Here is a 23,479-nt window from a genome sequence, read left to right on the forward strand (position 1 = left end):
GGCCGGCGGGTGGAACCGGGAGTAGCAGGTTGGCCTCCCAAGAAGCAAAGGGCAGAGGATAGCCGGCACCAGGAGAGTAAGCAGTAAACTCCGAGTCCGTTTAAACCCTTGAACAGGAGACGGAGCGGGAGGGGCAAAGCCTCTCCAACACGAGCTATGAAACTCGCTCAGGGAACAGAAGTACCTCGGAGAAGTAGAACGAGGTTCCCGCACCTCGTTACTCCTAAGGCACCAGATCAGGCAGCAGGAAAAGTAACAAACAGGTCCCCGCACAAACACCGGGGATATCGGCCAAACAGAAGTGACGCGACGCAAGGATCACGGTGCACTAGAACGCGAAGCACTAGTGTGAGGGGGAAGTCAGGCTTTCAGCTCCTGCCTGACCCCCTCGCACATGCGCGTTGTCAGGCGTCCATCTTTGTTTACTTGTGCGAAACGATCTGAAAACTGGCAGCCGTGACACCGATGTGATGGCTTTACATTAAGGTGCATTTCCTGCATAAGCATATGTCAATGTTGTTATTGACACAAACTTGGCGATAAGGGGGTCACCCAGTTGGCCGCACTTCACGAGCAATTTTAAACAATTTAAGTATTGTTACGCTCAACCCCCCCACGGAGGCACCGCCCAACCTCCCTATAAATAAACAATTGATCCAATCAGGAAGGAGCGTACTAGTAATACAATGTACATAAAATAACTTCAATTCACAATAACTCTTTTCCACAGAGACGTCTTCTGTCAGGCTTTTAGCTCCTGCCTGACCCCCTCGCACATGCGCGTTGTCAGGCGTCCATCTTTTTTTACTTGTGCGAAACGATCCGAAAACTGGCAGGCGTGACACCGATGTGATGGCTTTACATTAAGGTGCATTTCCTACATAAGCATATGTCAATGTTGTGCCTTGCTAGATAAGCATGTGCCATCGTTCAACCCCCTAATGTTCCACGTAAGGACATTCAATGTGTTAGTGTGCAGTCCCTCAAGAAGCGCTTGCATCCAACCCTCGTACCTGAACCCCGCAGCTGACTACTGCTCCAGTGCAGCACTCCAAAGTATCCTGCATCGGCATGCTGGCATAAAACCAAATAACCAAACCCCTTCCTCCACCCTCCACCCACTCCAACCCCCAATCAGGTTGTAGTATACCCTTCCCAATTCCAACGTTGGAAAACTGCAAACATAATATAGGGAGACTCCCCATGAGGGCGAGGTAAAGCCGGCGAACTTCCCTGTCAGCACAGGGTGGCCTGGAGTAATGCGGACAGGCATTCAGTGGTAATTAATAAACATGAAGGATCAGTTATATATGCGCCCCGGGGCCGCCAGGGTCTAACGCCCCGCAGTACGGAGCTAAGCAACCGCAGATCACCACAAAGAATCAACCGAGCTCGGCGAACTAAAATATCTGCACAGCATATTAAAACTTCAACAACTAAGCTAAGCAGAGATCAAGTAATAAATCAATCATCGTCACTAAGCCGGCCTCCTGAATGTCCTTCCATAGCTCCGGTATCCTTAGATTTCTTACTGCCAACATGTTTGGCAAATTTCAGAGCAGAAGTGCCATCGTGCGAGACCTTTAGTTTAGCTGGGTAAAGCAGGGAGTAAGGGATCTGCGCCTGCATGAGGATGTGCTTGGCTGGGAGAAATTCTCTGCGTGCCGCCTGGACCGCCGGGGTAAGGAGGTTTCGGGCCCAGGGATCTGTGAGCCCTTTCAATCACGAATACTGGGGACAAGTGAGGGTCAAACAGCTCGTGCAGGGGATCTGAAACGAAGACCACCATTTTGGAAATAACGGTGGTCTCCGGAATTCCAGTAATTCGGAGGTTATTCCTTCTAGACCGCGCCTCCAAATCATCATTCTTGGCCCTAATAACACACAAAAATGTATCCATATGTAGCAATTGTTCCATGGTTTCGTCCTGAAACTCATGGAATTCAGTGTGTCTGTTCTCCAGACTGTCCAATGTGTGGTCACCTGGTTCTTCACAGAGTCTAACTGCGTGGTCAAGTTATCCAGCTTTTTGTGTTGATGTTTCGCAAGCTGAAGCGCATTTCCAGCATTAATGTCTGCAAATCTTCCCTCTGATCCTCCGCCTGTGAGCCCTGGTTTAAGTCAAGCTGTGTGTCAGTGTCAGGGTCGGTGTGCCTAGTAGAGCGTTTATTCTCGAAGGTCAGCTTGGGCTGCTTTGCATCGGTCTTGCCCATGTCGCCGGTAACCAGCAGTCCGCACAGTGCTCGCACCACCACCTCTGCAACACCACCCACCACACAGGTGGCCGCAAGTCCGCAGGACAAACTCAGCCTCCAAGGACAGGGCACCTCCACTGCAGCTTCGCACTCCGCAGCGCCTGGCCACACCCCACTGATGAACAGGTCGCAGCAGATCAGCTGGCGAGAGCACCCCAGGATGGGCCTCACCTCAAGCAGCACCAGTGTCCGATGCGCTATATATCCTCGTTAGCGTGGGCAAAGGGGTGAGCCATGTGCGGACTAATTCGTGGCTCCTATCCAATGCTTACTCTGAGTCGCCTGGGCACCACGTCCTTAACAATCAGGGGCGCCCAATAACGTCTCAGACTCCCTCTCCTCCACACCTCTGGTCATTACCAAGCACAGCAACTGAGTCTCCCGCACTTAGTCCCGGACTAGTGCACCCCTCCTCCTATGTAGTATGAGGAAGCACCCTGTCATACAGGATTGATGCCGGCAGTGTGGCCCTAGTCATCATGGTACCTCTATGAATGGCACACATCCCCCAGTCCATTCTCATCTGACCTGTGCTGTGTGGTCCTTGCACGATAGCCGCCGCCTCAGGATTCCTTTCCACCGGGCTCAAGCTCCAGTCCACAAAGATGGCAGCCGCTGCCCCCCAATGAACGCCCCTCCATGACTCCTCAATTAGCCGCTGCCTCCCAATGTCGCCACCGGGCTCTCCGTACCTGCAGGGAATGGTGTGTAGACTGCCGCTGCTCACGGTCACCAGCTCTGCTTTCCGCCGTCCCTCAGAGTGCTTCAGACACAGCGGGTCCCCGCGGCCGCCGGTCCAAGCCGCCGAATACCCCGGTCTCAGGTCAGGCCGCAATGAGTCGGCCGCCGCACAGCACGACCCCCGCATCTGTCACAGACAATGCGCTTCGTTCATAAAAGTGGCCGCACCACAGGATTTAATTACTCCACTTCTCTGGGAGGGCATTTAGTTTTATTTACTGTGCGGCCCTTTGATTGCAGCTGCCGCCTCGGTGTACCGCCTCGCCGGGCACTAGATCCGATCCCTAAAATGGCACCAGCAGCCTTCCGCCTCGCACTCCTCAGTGGCACCCCTGTGAGCTGCCAACTCTTGATGGCGCCTCTAATCCTCTCGCACCTGCAAGGATCTTCATGCAGGCGGCTGCCACCCATGGCACCCAGCTCCGCCCCAGGCAAGGTAGGCACCTGCAGCCGCGGGCTCAATTTTCAGGACTGCCGGGCTCTCGCTCAGATCCAGCCACGATGCATCAGCCGCCGCACAGCTCAATCGCCCGTAGCTTTGGCACTCCAAGTGCTACGCTTACGGAAACAGCCCCACCGCAGAAACCGGTGTCCTCTCAGCCCGAGGGGATATTTTTGTACCGCTACAGCCCCTCCATGTGCAGGATTATATTAGGATTGTTTCCCGGCCGGCGAAGCTCGCTTACAAAGCGGCCATTTCGCGGCTCGGCTAGCCACGCCCCCATATATTCCTTACTTTAGAATAGATACCTCAGCAATACAAACCATGGAGGTGGGTCTGTGAACTAAGTTCACACCAGAAAGTCCAGGATAACAGATCTGCCATAAAAGCTGTCTCTCTGGGCTTGGCTTTCGAGGCAGTAATGCTTTGTGAATGTGTGCAGGGATGCCCAAGTGGCCGCCTGGCAAATGTCAACCAACAGAACTCCACGTCCCAAGGCAGTAGTGGCTGCCGTTGCCCTGGTAGAGTGGGCGCGTAGTGCTACTGTAGGTTCCTTTTTTGCCCAAGAATAGCAGATCTTAATGCATAAGACAACTGCTCGTGAGATGGTACGTGTGTTGCCTGCCCAACATTTCTTGATGCCCTCATAACCCACGAAGAGTTGATCGTCTAACCAAAAGTCTTTAGTGAGGATAAGGTAGAAGGACAGAACACGTTTTGGGTCCAGACGGTGGAGTCTCTCCTCCTCTTTGGAAGGGTGCGGAGGCAGGAAGAAGGTGGGCAATGTGATGGTCTGACATATATGGAAAAAGATAAACACTTTGGGCAGAAAAGAAGGCTTAGTACGGAGGACCACTATGTCTGGATGGACAGCAAGAAAGGGATATTTGGAAGAAAGAGCCTGAAGCTCACTCATCCTGCAAGCACATGGAAAGCAGTCTTTTGAGTTAGGAGACGAGAGGACAATTATGTAGTGGCTCGAAGGGAACATATATAATATAATTGAGGATATGATTCAAGTCCCACTGAGGCATTACGAAAGGAGAAGGAAGAAAGAGATGAGTAATGTCCCTCAGAAATCTATTAACAACAGGGGACTTGAAAAGAGACGGCTGATCAGGAAGGCAAAGAAAGGCCGAAATGGCCGAAAGATAGCATTTATGAGTGCCCAGAGCAGAGCCCTGCTGGGCCAAGGAGAGAATGAAAAGGAAAACCTCTGAAAGAGGGACAGAAAGGGGATCCACAGCCTTTGTTGTGTACCATGCCACAAATTTGTTCCATCTACAGGAGTATACTGTTTTAATAGAGGGACGCCTGGCTGCCAAGATGACGTTACAGACTTTGGGAGGAAGATCGAAAGCTGTGAACTGTCGCCACTCAATCTCCAAGCAAGGAGGTAGAAACTAACCAGGTTCAGGTGGAGGACCCTCCCCTGCTGCTGCGACAGAAGATCTTCCTGAAGAGGCAGTCTGATTGGAGATGGCCATGCTCAAGAGCTCCTGGTACCAGCCACAAGAATTACTTGGGTCCGGTCACGCATGATCTTCTTCTGTACTCTGGGTAGAAGTGGTACAAGCAGAAAGGTGCACAGGAGGCCTCAATTCCACTTGCGATTAAAGGCATCTATAAGCGAGTGCTGCCTTGGAAACTCTAACGTGCAGAACTACTGATGTTGCACGTTCTCTTCAGTGGCAAATAGATCTAACCAAGGCTCTCCCCACTGCTGAAAGAGACCTTGCACCACCTCAGAGTGAAGATGCCATTCATGATACATCATACACCAGCGACTGAGTTCGTCCACCCTCGCGTTCAGGGAACCAGCCAGGTGTTGAACCACCAGGGATTTGCCCTTATGTTCCAGCCATGTCCAAAGGCAAAGAGCCTCTTGACATAGGGTCCATGACCCCACCCGCCCTGTTTGTTGCAGTACCACATGGCGGTGGGGATGTCCGTGAACACATGCACTACTCTTCCTCTGACAGAAGGAAGGAAAGCCTTCAGTGCAAGACGGATTGCCCAAAGCTCCAGAAAGTTGATGTGTGGCCCGGACTCCACTGGAGACCAGAGACCCTGATCTCTGCCTCTTCCAGGAGTGACCCATCTGTCACCACTGTGAACTCTGGTTGGGAAAGGAAGAGGGATCTGCCACTGACCTAATCTTGGTTCGGAAGCCACCCCTGCAACTGACTCGCAGTACCCTCTGAGATCTGGACAACATCGGAAAAATTGACCTGATGCTGCGCTCACTGGAACTTCAGGTCCCACCGCAGTGCCCGCATAAGCCATCCGGTATGATCTACCAGCAGGATGCAGAAGACCACAAGGTCCAGCAGCCTCAGAGTCATTCTCACCAAAATCAGGGATAGAGGCTGAAACATCTGTATCATAGTCCGAATATCCCGGACTAGCTGCTCGGGAGGATAAGCCCGAAAACTGCGCTGTATCCAGAACTGCTCCGTTGAAAAGGTGCTTCTGAGAGGGAATCAGGTGCGACTTCCGCATGTTGATTGTAAACCCCAGAAAATGCAGGAGGTCAGACATAGCATGGAGGTGGGCAAGGACAGCTTGGGAAGAGCCTGCCTTCAACAGCTAGTCATCGAGATAGGGGGAAGACTGGAACCCATGATTTAAGCAAATGAGCTGTAAGGCCTGCCATCACTTTCGTGAACACCCAAGGGGCGCTGGTAAGGCCAAAGGGAGCACAGTAAATTGAAAATGGTTGTGGCCTACCTTGAACCGTAGGTAATGCCGGTGGGCAGGAAAGACGGGGATGTGAAAATAAGCGTCCTGCAAGTCCGACGCTACCATCCAGTCTTAAGGGTCGAGGACAGACAGGACCTGAGCCAAGGTCAACATTTTGAACTTCTCCTTTCGGAGGAAATGGTTGACGTCCCTGAGATCTAAGATAGGACGCGACGCCTTTGTCCTTCTTTGGTACCAGGAAGTAGTAGGAGTAACAACCACAACCTACTTCTGGCACAGGGACTCGTTAGATAGCTCCCTTGGCCAAAAGAGTTGTACCTTCCTGACAGAGAAGGGCAAAGTGATCCTCCGACATGCGATGGAGTGTAGGGAGGGGTAGTCTCAAAGGGGAGGGAGTAGCACCTTCGGATTATCTGCAAAACCCACCTGTCTGATGTGATGCTGTGCCAGTGGTCGGAGGCGATGGCGGATCCTGATGCCCACTGGCAACTGGTGGCCCTGAAAAGTCGGGCTAGGAAGGTTTGCTGCAGGGGAGGCATTGGTGGACTGGCCCACCAGCTGGCCCCCAGACCCGCGACACTGGGTCCCAGGTCTCCAGCCACACATAGGCTGGGTAGCTTGTGCAGCTCTGAGGTTCTGGGTGGAACGTGGTAGGGCGCCCCTTCCGTAGCCATGAAAGGGGCGAAAGGCAGTCTGCATGGGGCGAGAAGTTGCTGCAAGGCCCAAGGATATGGCAGTGGCCCCAGAGTCCTTGAAGTGCCTGAAAGCGTTGCCAGACTTGTCCCCAAACAGGCGATGGCCATCAAAAAGCATGTCCAAAAGTGTAGATTGGACATCCCGAGAGAAGCCAGATGTTCTCAGCCAGGCATAGCGCTTCAGGGCTACCGACATGGAAACATTTCTACCCAGCGAGTCCGCAGTATCCAGCCCATGCAGGATGGTGAACTTAGCTGCATCTCGACCCTTAGCAACAGTGTGGTCTCCTCTAAGCACTGTGGCAACATTTGCGCGACTGCATCCTACATCTGTGTATAACGGCCCAAGAGACATGCAGTGTTCACCGACTGCAATACTAAGCTGGGGGAAGACAATATCTTCTTCCCAAGATGGTCCAGCTTCTTGGATTCCCAATATGGGTGAGCAGTAGGGAATGTGCCTTTCGAGGATGAGGCTTGTACCACCAAGCTCTCAGGGGTAGGGTGTTGGGAGAGGAAAAGTGGGTCACCCGGGGCTGGGAGGTGGAGTCCGGCAATCATATTGCCCACAGGATCCCCTGTGCTGGGCTTAGACCAAGTGCCCAGAACGATGTCAGTTAGAGCCTCATTAAAAGGCAGCAAGGGCTAAGAAGAGGCTGCCGCTGGCTGAAGGACCTCTGTCAGAAGGTTAGTCCTGACAGCCACTGTAGGAAGCTCGAGCCCAAGGCCTCAGCTGCCCTATGCAACACCACAGCGTAGGAGGCTCCCTCCTCTGTAGCTACAGTAGGGGGAGAAAGCATTCAAAGGTCTGGGGAGGTATCCAGATGACTGGCATCCCCCAACTCCTCTCACCAGTCCGGCTCCTCAAGTTGGTCTGATAGAGGGTCAACAGCCCCTCCCAGCCCTCCTCACCCTCCTCTGGCTACCACTCAGTGTGGTAGGGAACGCCAGGTATGAACAGCGGGATAAAAGTATCCTTCGGCGCCCGTACCGACTTTGGTCCGGTGCCGTGACCAAATCGGGGGTGAGGCTGGTGTCGATGCCGGTTGGGGCACAAGTGACGTAGTGGGCGTCGTCACTGGAATCGGCACCAGGGAAGGTACTGTGAGGTCGACCGGTGCAGATTCAGATCCTGGCCTGAATCCTTGGGGACCCTGTGGCGCCAAGGCCGGAGCTGTCGGCATCGAAGGCCTAGGGCCCCCAGCCAAGTCTGTGAGGCCCGAAGGCATGCCTGCGGAGTCGGGCTGCCCAAAGATGCTGTGCAGCGCTTCGTAAAATGCACGGGTCTGGGCAGGGGAGGCTCCAGGGAAAGGAGGGAAGCACGGAGCAGTCCCAGCAGGCTCAGAGTAAGGAGCCAGAGAGTGACAACACTACAGGTCCCATGTCACGTCAGCCGACAGACGGGGAGAAGGCAAAGAGCGACAATGCTTCTTGACTAACACAAGGAGTGCAGACTTTGAAGACAAATGGTGGTGACTCCGCGACCAGTCCCATGACCTTACCCTCGACCGGGACCTTGAAAGGCATGGAGCGGAGGGCCAGACCTTCAGCTCTAGGGACCACTCCAGCAAAGACTTTGGGTCCAGGGCCCGGTAGTTGGAGCACAAATTCGGGTCGTGGTCGCGCTCCAGGCACCAGAGACACACAAGGTGCAGATCGGTGACCAACATCAACTTGAGCCAGGAGTCACAGGGCTTGAAACCGTACTGACGGCTGGACATTCCTCGTGCACCAGGAGTCGAAGACTCAAAAAGATGTGGACAAAAGTAAAAAAAGTTAGTCAAAAAGTGACTAAGGGGCAAGCTCTCTCTGGATCTGAGTTGGCTGGTGCGGAAAAAGAAAGAACTGGTGTCAGCACGCAGGGGCAGAATATAAGTAGACACCGTGACATCATCATGGTGAACGCAGTCGACCAACGCCACCTACCGACTCGCAGGAGTACTGCTACAAAATAAATTCTCTGGATCCAGTCTGACACCTGGGCTTAATTCCAAGGTAAGGAATCTATAACTACAGTCTCTTTCATATTATGCTTTATGTGTGTATAAAAATACCCAATTTTTATAGGTCAAAGCAGTGGGCACTGACAATTCAAAAGTCTGTACCTGTGTTATTGACAATTTTCTCAAATGTGCATTTTCCTTAGGTGTGGACTCATGTAGCCCTCTAATCCCTCTAATGAAATAGGTATTATAAAATTGTCTCTGGATCCAAAATATTTACAATGTTTAAGAACACGTCTGTCCTTTTAATTGATATCTTGTGTACAGGCTGAATAAAAAACAGAGTAGCAGCAACGCCTTTTCAAACTTTTCTGACCAAAATGTAAACCATTATATTGAAAAAAGGAGAATACTCCATTAGAAAGCACAATCATTTTTATTGGAAACATATTATTAAATATAAAAAATACAAAAATATATTCTCTTTCTTTCACCATTTTTTAGGCTACATTCGTAGAACATCTGATTAGGAAAAAACAATATTTCATGAGTTTAAGGGTTTTTTCAATGGTACTACATTACGTTTTAATAGAACCATAGTACATTTCAAATAACAAAGGGCCAGATGTACTAAACGTTTCTCTGGTTACAAACAGTTTTCTTCACCGTTTGCAACCGCCAACACGTTTTTTAGAAAGTACTTAAGCCATTTTATAAGTCTGTAAACTTTTACCAACTCCTAAAACGGTTTAGCAAATGGGTAAAAATGTACAATTTGGAAGGGGAATGTTGTAGCAATGTTTGCCGAACACAAAATATTGAAAAATAAAAGGTTACTTAGGGCTTATTTACAAGCCCCTTGCACCTCCTACACGTCCCTTTTCCCCATGTTAAAAGTGACAGCGGCAAAAAGGGCTTGAAAATAAACTCCCTTTCTTGTAGCCCTAATTATCCATCAAGGGTGACTTCATTGAAGGCCTAAGCGCTAGAATAATTCCTTGATGCATATGTGGACCCAAGAAGACATAAATTTAACGTAATTGCCCAAAGATTTCTCTTATGGGGTGTGTAGGTCCATTTGATGGACAGCCCTCCTTGGAAACCTACTTGAGGCCTTATGTTTCTAAAATTTAGACTTTTAGAACCCAGTGTGCCTATTTCAAGATTCTATTGCAGAATCCCAAATCATTAATGGCTTAAAAACATTTAACATTAAAAGGGAAAATGCAGCCTAATAGGTTTGAAGTGAAAAACGCAAGAAAAGTGGCATGTTTCTAAGATCTCAGGAATCGTCGATCCATGGTGCCTTGTACTGAAAGTTGCTTCCCACAGTCATATATTGTTTTTATGGTGGAATAAATATTAGATGTTGTTTATACAACTCTAACTTATCCAGCCAGGTCATTTGTCTCATCAATGAATATTTCTACACTCCAAAACTAGGACTGCAAGTAACCTTTTCTTCAGCATAGAAAGATCTTAACTAAGTCAAATATGTTTCAATAGAGTAGCAATCTGAACGTTTTCATCTGTAGCAGCAACAGGACTGCAGAAACTAACTATGGTAATACATTAAAACTTTAATAGCAGAGCATGTTTGGTTAATTGAAGAGATTTCAGTGTCTCTTGGCGGACAGCAGCCTCAGTTTGAGAGTTTGAATCTAGATAATAATGTTGGGAATTAAATGTTGTCCATGCAGCTGCATCACAGATTTCCTTTACAAGATTTCTATTTGCTGTGGTTGCCTCACCCTTTGTTGAGTGCATTCCTGGTTTTCCTGGGAGAGGTTGATTTGCTAATTGGTAATAACATGAAATGCAAGCCACAATTTTTCTTGAAATAACCTGTTTAGTTGAGACTAGGCCTTGCTGAAGAGGACCATAACTAGCAAAAAGTTGCTTTGATTTTCTTGGGTCTTTTGTCTTGCATAGATAGAAGTCCAGAACTCGTCTGACATCTAAGGAATGAAGTGAATGCTCTACTGAAGAGGGTGGATTGGAAGCAAACATAAGATAACAAGTTTGATCGTTCGATTTATATGAAAATCTGAAACTACTTTGGGTAAAAAGTATAAAATATTGAGCACCCATTTGTCTTTCTTGCTAGGACTCCATTCTTCCTAAAGACATACTGCTCCCTCTACTGGTGTGGTCGACAAAAGGGAGAAGGATGAGGGGATCAAAGACTGTCAATGTCTATTGCCTGATGAATGTCTACCTCTGGAGGTGGATGTCTGCAGTTGTGTGGGCTTTGTCTTGGTGTTCTCCCGTTGATATGGTTATTTCTGTCCTCCTACTATTGGTTCTGCAGCTCGTAAGGCTGGAAGTATCTCTTGCCTTTATGCTGGTGCTGCAGTCTGTATATGGTTCTGTGCTACTCTAGGCCCAAGCCTTAAAGGTCTTATCCTCACTGATTTTCAGCATTTCTTCTACAGTATGCTGACTGAATAAGGCGGATCTCGTGAAGGGAAAGTTCAAGATCTTTGGCTGGGCCTATGGCTGGAGGATGGTTGAGCAAAGCCATGATGACCACCTCAAAGATACTCCATGGTAGTATACAGTTGCCGATAGCTCTGCTGAGATACAGCAGCACTTACCTGGTTGGACATCAGGGAGCCCTCGTTTACCATCTCCAAGAAACCCTGCAGCTGATATTTGATTGGATGATTGGTGAAAGATGTCATACCTTCCCATATTTCCATCTGATATCTGCCTTGGAGGGTTGTTGTGTTGGCCTTTTTAAGGTGAGTGGCAGCAGATTTTTCTACCAGCTGCCTCCAATGTTTCGCTCTTTTGCTCTGGAGAAGCTATTTACAGGTGCTGATGCATGTCTGCGCTGTACAGATGTAAAATTAACAAGATCAGCTTTTGGGTTTGTTTCCTGGAATTTAGCATCCTGCTGACAGGGCCCCCTTCTTTTTTAAGAGGAGTGGTGGTGCCATCTTCACTTTCTCTTCAGCTCTATATAACATTCAAAGCACTAATGGCAAAAGTGACTTTGGAGATTATCTAAGTTGCAAAGTTTCAAAGAGGACGGACACCACAGGTTGAGGAGTATACTTGAATATTTAGTTTTGACGCTGTCCTTGCAAGGACTCCTGAAACATAATATCGCCAACAAGTGATACCTGGGATGGTGAGGCAACTGGAGAGGTAGGTGTCTATGAGGGAATTTCATCAGAGTCTGTATAGGAGATCTTTATCTTGAATGTGATCTTTGCCTTTTCCTTTTTTCAGGCATGGTCTAGGCCTCCTTAAATTTAATATAGAAGTAGGCCTGGGTACCACCCTTTTAGGGGATAAGCAGAGGTCTTAACAACATCTGCATTGTATTTACAAGAGAAATGGTTGGTCTTGTGGGTCGAAGAGGAAGTGGTGCTGGATCTGGAGAGAAAACTGGCCTTGGTGTACTTTCCTCTTGTGCAGCTCTCTGTCTCTTACAAGGCTAAGGCAGTACTGAAGACGAAAATAACCTCAGTATGACTTTAGATGAGGCCAGACAGCGTGGGGATACCATTCTGAGTAAGTGAACTGTAGATGTTAAGGGCACAGAATGGACTGGAGCATAAAGATAAGACCATTAACTTCAATGGGGAGTGCTTCGATGTCATACATGAAGTTTGTCTTGACATCGATGAGGACTGTGAGTATGCTAACATTGGGTAAAGTCTTTTCTTTAACGGCAATGGATCATGCTGGATAAAATGCCGGGCGTAATCGCTGCATTCAAGTGCAGCTTCTTACATTAGGGGCGGTTCCGAAGAAGAGACGCTGGTTCTAATGCACCAGTATCTCCATTATATATTTGTGGGTATTATATCACATTAATCTGCTGATTTTGGCATGATCTTCGGTGCTTGGGATTTCATTTGATCCCCATTATGGCTCTACTCCTTGAAATACAAATTGAGATTACTGTCTTTGTCTGTTACGAGATTGGCTGATTAGCCTAATTCCATTTGGACTGTTTCATCTGGTGGACTCATATTGAAGAATGCCCTGAAGAAGTCCTGCGTTACAGGACGAAAAGTGTTGGCAGTTTTGCATTATAAAGAAAGAAATAATAAAGAAGAAATTATTTCAAGTTGCACATGATTGAACTATAACTTTTTGTATGGACTTGTGTTTTCTGAAGTGGTGCAACTCTGATCTAGTTCTTTTGGGCAATGGGATGTATGCTGATGCTGTGAGACCCTTCTTTGTCTTCGACAACGAAGGTGGATTTTGAGTGTGCATGCATCGAACACCTGGAGTGTCCCCTATGACATTGATGTATCGCCATTTTGGTACCAGTGGCAACTTCATAGCTTTTGATTTTAAACTCTAATTATGTCAAGAGTAGTTTTGTCTGTGGTGTTACTTTCCACTAGTTATTCTTTCCCTGGATCTCTCTCTCTGGAATTTTTTGTTAGCGGAGGCTGCTTTTCACAGGCCATTTTAGAAGCCGATCTTCCGGGTTCTTTCTTTTTTTGTCTTTCTTTTATTGCCCTCATGTCTTGCAGGATTAAACTCAGTCTTATTCTTTTCCAGTCCTCCAAAGTTCTCTTAGACATTTTATTGACAAATGTCACAGTCTTTTACAGAGTGGAAGATGGTTTCTTTCTGCCACCGGATGGACATTTAGAGAATAGAGAAGGCATTACTTACAGAAAAAGTGTACTAAGAAACAGTAAAACTGGTGCATTAGAACCAGTGTCATTGGTAGATCCTGTGCAAAGGCAGTCACTGGTTTTCCTGTGCTGGAGAACCCTCACATCCCTATGCACAGAGCCTTTCAGGGACAGCTGGGTAGAACTGGACACCATTCACAATGAAGGTGTTGGATCTGCAGGGAGTCCTAGGTAAGGCTGTATCTCACCATTACCGAGAGAGCTACACCTTCAAGCAACTCCTTGACCAGGTACATGTGCTTTATTGTTCCCCAACACTGGTCGGTAAAAGTCACTAGATCGAAGGAAGTACAGTGCGAGAGACGTCAATGTACCAGACGTCCCTGCAGCCCCTTTGGTGCGGGGGGGCACACCCTTCAGGGGGCTCTCATTGAACCTAAAGATTCTAAATATCTGTAATTTATGGAGACTCAGGAGCCCATCACCACTCTTTTCAAGGAGGCCCTATCATCTTGTGGTATGCCACTGGACCACCATATTACACGCCAGTTCCTGAAACAATTACTGATGTGTAGCTTGGACTCTTCTTCATTGATTTCTTGCATAGCTTTTCAAGCTGTGTCCTGGGACTAATTATGAGCAACAGTTCAAAAATCTGTAGTATTCATTTATAGGTCTTATACCTTTCTTTGTTCTGCACTGATAGCATGCCTCCTTCATGCTAAATAAAATGAGTGGAGTGCAGGTCAGGAGACATTCGTCTCTGAGATGTTACCTATACAACATGCCCACTCAATCAATTAATTCAGCTACAAAAGTATCCATAAAAGTACATTTAAAAAATACAGTGAACAATGTAAAAACATTTAAAACAGGCATTTCATAAAAATCAATATAAAATTCAGAGAGTGACATCCACAGCCTGTTATCAGTCAGGAACAAAATTATAAAACAGTTCTAGTAGGAGTTCCTTGTAAAACGAGCGTGGACAGCAATTTTCAGAAACGTGCCTACATAAAAGATATACTCATCATTAAGTTTTAGCAGTTTGCTATATGCTTTTCTAAAATCGATAAGGCTGAGCCTCTTAATTAGGGGGTAACAAAATGCTCTGTGTGTATATGGCGTAAAAACCGCAGAAAAGTAGAAATTTAACATGGATTGGCCTGAGCTCCCATCACACGTGCAGGGAGACGTATCTAGATTTGCCTGAAAGCCTAAAGAAAAACATAAATATCTAACAGTGCCCGCCCTATAACGTAACAATAGACTACGCTCCCAGTACCCAAAGGTTTTGTGAAATATCTTGCGATTGATCTATTTGCTCCAATGTTCATACTCGACTTTGAGTTCTCGATCACCAATCTTTCAGACTGAGGGATTTTAACAAAACTGCCTGCAGCTGTTTTTTGCTAATAGTATGTTCCTACTCATAGAGCCCTCACACATCAATTATCAAAATAAATATGACCGTAGCAAAGCTGAAGAGGGAGGTGCATGACACATCTCTTCCATGCATTGATACCCCATTCACAGCCACTTTGAATGGGAAAAAGAAGTCAAACGGCAATTTCCAAAACGTTGCAGGCTGGCCACGTGGATACTGGGGATACACTGTAGTGTCAATAAAAGAGATTATAGTCTCCAACATAACTGGACTCTGGCACTGTAGAAATAGATACAAAAAAATGATAAGTCAACCACTTAACCATCCGTAAACATAATGCAATGATAATTACAGACTCAGTAAACCTCTCACTGCTTTGTTTACAGGTAGTTCTGATTCGATTAATTCTGCATGCATCTTCCCAATGTGCTTCTTCTGGCATAACACACCTAATGGAGGCCTCCTATCTCCCGCCTGTCCAAACTCATGGTGAACTGAGTGTGTAGAACCATTCCCTCTCCTTCACAACTGAATAAAAGCTTTGCAGAAGGCACATTTGGACATATTAATTCAGTTCAGCAAGAAGCACTGCCAAATCTCCAATAATTCCTGGACTGCTGCAACTGAGTAAAGACACTTACATCCAGAGCCCCCTCTCTCTAGAGCTCAGCCTAGAAGACGAACTAAGGGCCAGATGTAGGTAGAATAGATTTACCGATTCTTAATTACCGAATTTTACCGATTCGGTAATTAAGAATCGGTAAATCTGAGGGGTGGATATGTAGGTATTCCAGAGGTGCTGGAATACCGAATTGGAACAATTCGGTATTTACCGATTCGGTAAATACCGAATCGGTAATGCCCATTCATTCCTATGGGCTTTGAAGCCCATAGGAATGAATGGGCATTACCGATTCGGTATTTACCAAATCGGTAAATACCGATTTTCACAAGGGTGCAGGGGGTGTCACTTTGACACCCTCTGGCCCCCCCAAAACAGGCTCGGGTGCCATGTGGCAGGCATACATGCCCTAAGGGCAGGTCTGCCTGTCATATGGCATAGGTGTGCATGCACACATGTGCATGCACACCGGAATCGGTATTTTACCATCAAATTGGATTTGATGGTAAAATACCGATTCGGTAAGGCTTTTGGGACTCAGAAGAGTCCCACCTACATCTCAGATTTACCGAATCGGTAAAAATACCGATTCGGTATTTTACAGATTCGGTAAATTTACCGAATCGGTAAATTTACCGATTCTGTAAAAAATTGCCCCTACATACCGAAAACCCATTTACCGGTCGGTAACGGCCGATTTAGTCGGTGAATGGCCTGAAACGGCCACCTACATCTGGCCCTAAGTGTTTAATGAGCTCCTATCACCAAACTGTCTGATTTACAAGTACAGGGGTCAGAATTACCCCCTGGCAAAACTGGGGAAAGTGGCCGGAAAATACTGCACATGTGGAATTCGACACGGTAAGCAGTGGAGTTTACACGTTATTCCCCATTTTCTAACTGAAAAATCTCAACAAGAGGTTTTTACCGCAACTGGTATATACCTCACCCTGCAATATCGAAATTTGTCAATATGGTAAATACCTCGTCCCCCATCGATCCTATTCGGTATCAGGGCCAGAGTCATGTTAAATGTGAGAGGGCCCTCTTTAGTATAAAAAAATATCTTTACGATGTGATTCTATGTTCCAGTTCCCAACTATCAACAAACCTGTTACACTGTGTTAATATAGGACACATTTACTAGTCCACAGCCTGAAGGCTTAGGTGGCTACTTAGGTTAATAGTGCATCCACTGCTAGTGGTCACTTCACCTACAGTAGTGTAGGTATTTCCTAGGCGAAGATGGGGTATGCAATTGAATAGTCTAAGCCTCTTCCTTTTCGTAAGATGAAGGTAAATCTGTATTTCGATAGTTTGAAACTGGCTTTGTCCTACTGGACAGTGATTCTCCTGGAATACTGAATGCATTTCCATTGCTTTCATGAATTTTAAAATAACGAATCAGGGAAAACATTTCCCCAAATTGCAGAGAACCCAGAAAAAAACAGACTTACGTCTATGGAAGCAGGTGCAAGAGGTTGCAGACTGAATCCATCATATCTTCTCAACACTCAATACTTTCTGAGACCTGGCTGTCCTGTTGCAATACTTTCTGGTGCTTCTCTTCCAACCAGAGACTTCATGGAACATGCAAAACTTTATAATGCATGCCTCTCCACATCATCAGAACTCCGAAATAAGCCTCTCCCACTGTGAAACGTGCCAATGCACACCTCAGATGCAGCTCTCTACTAATGCAAAACTTCATGGCCCATGACCCTCACTACAAGCTTTCATGATAAACTCCTTCCCACTGAAGGCCTTCCTGAAGCTTGCCTCTCCCACTGCATGACAACTGCCCCAGCTATTGTGAGATTTCATGATGTGCTTCTTCCCAACGAAGGACTTTGTGAACCTTACCTCTATCATTGCAAGACTTTCCATTGCAAGTCTCTCACACTATAAGACTGTACAAAGCATGCACCTTTCCCACCCCTCTCCCGCCTTGTTACTTACTAATACATGCATCACACTGTGGAGTGCGGCACACCTTTCTGAGAACCAGACAATCTAACACTGCAAGACTTCGTGACTCCCGACCTTGCCACATTGAAACTTTGAGATGCACTCCTTCCCCTTAGAAGGTCTTCCTGAAAGTCATCTATCCCACTGCTACAGTCCAGTGCGTTTCCCCTTCCCATCGAAGGACTTCCTGAAAGTAATATCTGAAAGAGACACGTTAGTATTAGATTCCTTACCTTAGAATATCCCCAGGCGTCAGACTGGATCCGGAAATTTTTGCGTAGCAGTACCCTTGCGCGTCGGTAGGCGTCGTCTGCGGCTTTGCGTCCGTCGTCGGCGTCGTGGGCGCCGTGATGACGTCGTCGGAGTACTTAGACGCCGCCTCCGTGTGCCTACGTCAGTTCTTCTTTTTTCCGCGCCAGCAAGCGCAGATCTGGAAAAAGCAGTAACCCTAGTCTTTTTTGACTAACCCTTTTTGATCATTTTTGATCCTTTTTCGAGTCTTCGTCTCCAACGGTGCCGTAGGGATGCCCGGGTTTAAGCACTGCGAGGATTGCGACCTGCCTGATGTCGGTCACGGATCCTCACCGCGTGTGTTTATCTTGTCTCGGCGTCGACCACGACGACAAGGCCTGCTCCGACTGCCGGACCCTCTCTTCGAAAGCCAGACGGGAGCGGTCCCGCAGGCGGCTCGAACTACGGCAGTCGGTCCCGCGCCGCGAGAGGTCCCGATCCCATGGGAGGTCGAGGGACAGGTCGCGGGCTCGGAGCCACCACAGTTCCGAGAGTAGGCCGCACTCCTCCGGGTCGAAGTCGTCGTCAGGTAAGCGGCACAAGAAGTCCAAGCGGCGTCATCGCTCTTCGGACTCCCCCCGGCGCTCGCGCGCTGCGGCCGGGGGTTCGGGTGACACCACCCACGCGGCTCCGTTGGAGCCGCGGGCGCCGCGTTCAGCCCCATACCCTACGGTCCCTCGGCTCAACGCGACGCCGGAGGAGGTCGAGCGCTTCCTCATGGCCATGAGGAAACTCTCTCCTCCGACGGGCTCCGCGGCGCCTTCGGGCCCAGCGGACCCGTCTGGGACCCCTAGCGGGTCGGAGGGATCTGCCCCGACGCCGTCGGGTGCTTCGGCCCCGGCGCCGCCGACGCCTTTGGGCCCGGCGCCGCAGGTTCCCGTTATCCCGACGCCGCCGGCGCCTCCGGGCCCGGTGCCGCGGGGTTCAGTTGTTCCGGAGCCGCCGGCGCCTTCGGGCCCGGCGCCGCAGGACGCCGCTGGACCTCCTTCGGGATCGGGTTCGTCGCCGGTGGACCTTACGACCTCCCCGGCGTCGGACCCTCAGGTGTCGCCTCCGGCGCCGTCCTCGGGCGGCGCCGTCCTCGGGCGGCGCCGTCCCCGGTTCCACCTCCGTTACTGTTCCGGCGCCGGGACGGCCCCGTTGGGCGCCGCTCCAGACGTCGTTTGGAGAGTTTCACTTCTATGAACAGGCCCCATTAGTTGAGAACCCTGAGTTTCAGGAGATGGGTGATGAAGAGGACTGGGAGGGGTCTGAGGACCCTCTGACTAGGGAGTGTCAGTCTCATGAGGACTGGACAGGAGACCTTGGGGAGGCCAGTGGTCTGGACACCTCGCCAGACACTGGTTTTGTCTCCCCTCCTACCGTGGCTTCGGAGGAGGGGGCAACATATAGTGTGGTGCTGATGAGGGCTGCCAAGGCCTTGGGTCTTGAGCTCCCCGTCGCGGCCGTGAGGACTAACCTCCTCACTGAGGTCCTTAAACCGCAGTCAAGCTCCGCCGAGCCTCTGCTGCCCTTTAATGAGGCCTTGACCGACGTTCTTCTGGGCACTTGGTCCAAGCCCGCTACGGGTTCGCCCGTAGATAGGAACGTGGCCAGACGCCACCGCCCAGCCCCGGGCGACCCTTGTTTCCTGTCCTCCCACCCTACCCCCGGGAGCCTGGTCATCCAGGCCTCCAATTCCCAGACCGCATTCCCGTCGGCCCCGACGGACAGGGAATCCAAGAGGTATGACCAGTATGGGAAGAAGATCTTCTCCTCCCTTAGTCTGGGCCTGCGGTCTTCCAACACCGCCTGCCTCTTGGGACGTTACATCCACTCTGTGTGGGATAAGGTCGCGGAGGTGCTGCCAGAGTGTCCGTTGGAGGTACGGGCCAAACTCGGCCAAGCCCTTGTGGAGGGCCGGGATGCAGCCAAGTATTCCATCAGGTGCGGGCTGGATACCACCGACTCGCTAGGTAGAGCGATGGCAACGACGGTGGCGGTCAGACGCCACGCCTGGCTGAGGTCCGCCAATTTCTCGGCAGATGTCCAGAACACACTCATGGACATGCCGTTCGATGGCAGTCGCCTCTTTGGCGACAAGGCAGACCATGCGCTTGAGCGCTTTAAGGACTCCAGGGCTACGGCCAAGTCATTGGGCCTCTCGGGCCAGCGCCAGCAATCGGCTGCCTTTCACTCCTTTCGTGGCCACGGAAGGGGTGCGCCCACACGCGCCGCCAGCCACGCTCCGCAGGGCAATACCCAACGCGGTGGCGGCCGTGGGAACCGCCGTCCAGGCGGTCGGGGGCAGCGGCGAGGTCAGTCCACACCTTCCCCCGCAGCATCCACCTCAAAACCCTCCTAGTCCGTGCTTTCAGGCCCATGTGACGCCGGTGGGGGGCAGGGTTCGCCATCACCACCTCCACTGGCGCACTGTCACATCGGACAGGTGGGTGCTGCAAATCGTCCGAAGGGGCTACTCCCTGCCCTACGAGGCGACTCCTCCAGCCATGCCACTGCAGAACCACCGTGTATCGGGGGATCATTTGCGACTTCTGCAGGAGGAAGTTACGGCCCTCTTGGCCAAGGGGGCCATCGAGCGCGTTCCTGGGCAGAAGTAGGGTGTGGTTGCTACTCCCACTACTTTCTGGTACCCAAGAAGGGCAAAGGGGGCCTACGCCCTATCTTGGACCTACGGAACGTCAACGGCTTCCTCCGGAAGGAGAAGTTCAAGATGCTGACACTGGCTCAGGTCTTGGCTGCCCTGGACCCAGGAGACTGGATGGTAGCGTTGGACTTGCAGGACGCTTACTTTCATATCCCCGTCCTGCCTGCCCACCAGCGCTACCTGCGGTTCATGGTGGGCCACGAGCACTTTCAATTTACCGTGCTCCCCTTCGGCCTTACCAGCGCCCCACGGGTGTTCACAAAGGTGTTGGCGGTGGTCGCAGCTCATCTGCGCAGGTTAGGGGTTTCAGTCTTCCCCTACCTCGACGACTGGTTGTTGAAGGCAGGCTCGCCCCAGACAGTCGTCAGCCACCTCCAGAAGACGGCGGACCTCCTGCACCAGCTGGGGTTCTCCATCAATGTGCCGAAGTCACACCTGTGCCCCTCTCAGAAGCTCCTCTTCATCGGAGCGGTTCTGGACTCGGCGCGGTTCCGGGTTTACCCGCCCGAACAGCGGGTCCGGAATATTCAGGCTCTGATTCCCATCTTTCAGCCGTTATCCCGGGGTTCGGTCAGGTTGACGCTGCGGCTTCTGGGGCTGATGGCCTCCTGCATCCTACTGGTGCATCACGCCAGGTGGCGGATGCGGGCTCTGCAGTGGGACCTGAAGTTTCAGTGGGCCCAGCATCAGGGCAACCTATCCGACCACGTCCTGATCTCGGAGGGCACTGCGAGACAGCTGCAGTGGTGGCTTACGGACCGCGATTGGGTCAGCGGCAGATCCTTCTCCCTTCCCCAACCGGAGCACGTAGTTGTGATGGACGCGTCCCTCCAGGGCTGGGGAGGCCACTTGGGAGAGGCGGAGATCAGAGGCCTCTGGTCTCCCGCGGAGACCCGGCTCCACATCAACCTGTTGGAGCTCCGGGCGATTAGTCTGGCACTGAAGGCATTCCTCCCCTCTGTCTGGGGGAGTGTAGTGCAGGTATTCACGGACAACACCACCGCCATGTGGGTACTGCAACAAACAAGGCGGGGTGGGGTCGTGGATCCTTTGTCAAGAGGCTCTTCGCCTTTGGCAATGGCTGGAACGCCAGGGCGTGACCATGGTGGCTCAACACCTGGCAGGTTCTCTGAACGCCAGGGCGGACGAGCTCAGTCGTCGGTGCATGATGGATCACGAATGGCGTCTGAACTCGGACGTGGCGCAAGGCCTCTTTCAGCGATGGGGAGAGCCTTGGTTAGATCTATTCGCCACCGAAGAGAATGCGCAATGTCATCAGTTCTGCGTGTTGGAATTTCCAAGGCGGCACTCGATCGGAGACGCTTTTCATCGCGAGTGGAGTTGCGGTCTGTTGTACGCCTTTCCGCCTATACCACTTCTGCCCAGAGTGCTGAAGAAGATCAAGCGCGACCGGGCCCAAGTCATCCTTGTGGCTCCGGACTGGGCGAGAAGGTACTGGTATCCAGAGCTACTCAGTCTGTCAGTCGATCCGCCGGTTCGTCTGCCTCTTCAGGAGGACCTTCTGTCGCAGCAGCAGGGGACGGTCCTCCACCCAAACCTGTCCAGTCTCCACCTCCATGCTTGGAGATTGAGCGGCGACAGTTGAGGCCATTTGACGTGCCTTCTGAAGTTTGTAACATCATTCTGGCAGCCAGGCGTCCCTCCACAAAGTCGGTATACGCCTGCAGGTGGAACATATTTGTGGCATGGTGCACAGCAAAGGCTGTGGATCCCCTCAATGCCCCTCTTTCTGAAGTCCTTCGCTTCCTTCTTTCTCTTGCCCAGCAGGGCTCTGCTCTGGGCACTATCAAGGGCTACCTTTCTGCCCTTTCAGCCTTTCTCAGGTGCCTGTAGGAGAGTAGGGTCTGCAATCCTATGATCACCCAGATTTTTGCTTTTTGCTGCACTGGTTTACGACTTTCCCTGGCTGTGGGCCTGCTAATCAGACCCACAGCCTAGCTGTTCTCTCTATCCAAATTGTACTCAGGTACTGAATTGGCACTGGGCCCTCTCTAAGACCCTGTACCCAGGGCTGAGGTACCCAGAAGTCTCCCAGGGGCTGAAGCATGTATTGTGCCACCCCTGGGCTGACTAACTAAACTGACACAACTGGCTGCACGACAGCTGGGGCAAGGTGGTGTAATCACCCTTTGCTGTAGATATAGTATACCTATATCTAACCCTAAAATGGACACACAGATCTCCTATCAGTCACTCCTATGGCAGGCCTTAACAATCCTGAAGGCAGAGTGCTTGGAATCGTGTGAGATGGTGCTCTGGCATGAGCTGAGCCTGTCTGCGGCTTTCGGGATCCATCCCTTAGCCGTTTCCATGATATCGCATACCATATACTCTTAAGTGCATTATAATCCTCGCGGTTATATGCCAACTCTGGTATCGCTTTATCAAAACATGTCGAGTAAGGTGTCATACGAATTGGAATACTAACCCCTCGCCAATTCTGGCGACGGGGTTAGCATTCCACCCTTCTAGAGGGACACGACATGTATGTAACCCCTAACCCCGGTTAAAGTCAGACAGAGCCTTAGCATCCACAAAATGGATGCTGCCACCGAGACACAAGTCTGCCCTCCTGCTGCTGGGAGTCCTCCCAGAGCAGGAGATAAGGACAAAGGGTTTCCTGCCAGGGGCGGTGCCAGCACCGTCCCAGACAGGGTTGTGTGTATTGTAGGTAGGCAGGGCTTCAGAGGAAGGTGACTGCACGTGGCACCCCGGTGCTCACTGTGCATAGGCTGGCTTGAACCAGTTCCAGGGTCACTCCAGACCCTGTGCTGGGGAAAAGCCCGCCAAGGAAGTGGGTGTAACCACCCCCCTCCTAGTCCCACCCCTAGGGCAGGACTTAGTCGCGTGCCAGCCCCTTTTTACAGGATAAAGGTAGGAACTGGCCCCCTTCCAAATCAGATCATCTTTGAATCCTGAAACTACTTTCTACGAAAGGAACTCAAGACTTCTTCCTAAGATTTCTCCCTTGTGACTAAGGAGTAGTCACCCTGCATCCGCAGGCACCATCTTAAGAACACTGCGGTCTGCTGCAAGTCCTTCCTCCGGAATCCGACTGCCCAGCTCGACGAGAACCGGCTTCCCTGGCACCTCTGACCTCTACCCACCTCTACAGCCCAGCTGAGAACCGTGGGTGCGACGAGACCTCGAGGGA

At 50.4% G+C, this 23,479-nt stretch overlaps 1 protein-coding gene across 5 annotated transcripts in view; it reads right to left on the bottom strand.

The window, feature by feature from the left end:
• Window positions 1-23,479, bottom strand: part of TCTN3 (tectonic family member 3) — a 947,116-nt gene that overhangs the window by 367,411 nt on the left and 556,226 nt on the right. The window contains exon 14 of one of the 5 annotated variants that reach the window (XM_078652314.1): window positions 9,197-15,055. The exons of the other annotated variants lie outside the window; for them this stretch is intronic. Coding sequence (XP_078508440.1) covers window positions 14,831-15,055 — 225 coding nt within the window. The 3' untranslated portion in view covers window positions 9,197-14,830. Of the gene's footprint in view, window positions 1-9,196; window positions 15,056-23,479 lie in introns of those variants that run through there. 5 annotated transcript variants of the gene reach the window in all.

This window comes from Lissotriton helveticus, chromosome 7, assembly GCF_964261635.1.
Source record: "Lissotriton helveticus chromosome 7, aLisHel1.1, whole genome shotgun sequence".
In the NCBI taxonomy this organism is placed as follows: Eukaryota; Metazoa; Chordata; class Amphibia; order Caudata; family Salamandridae; genus Lissotriton; species Lissotriton helveticus.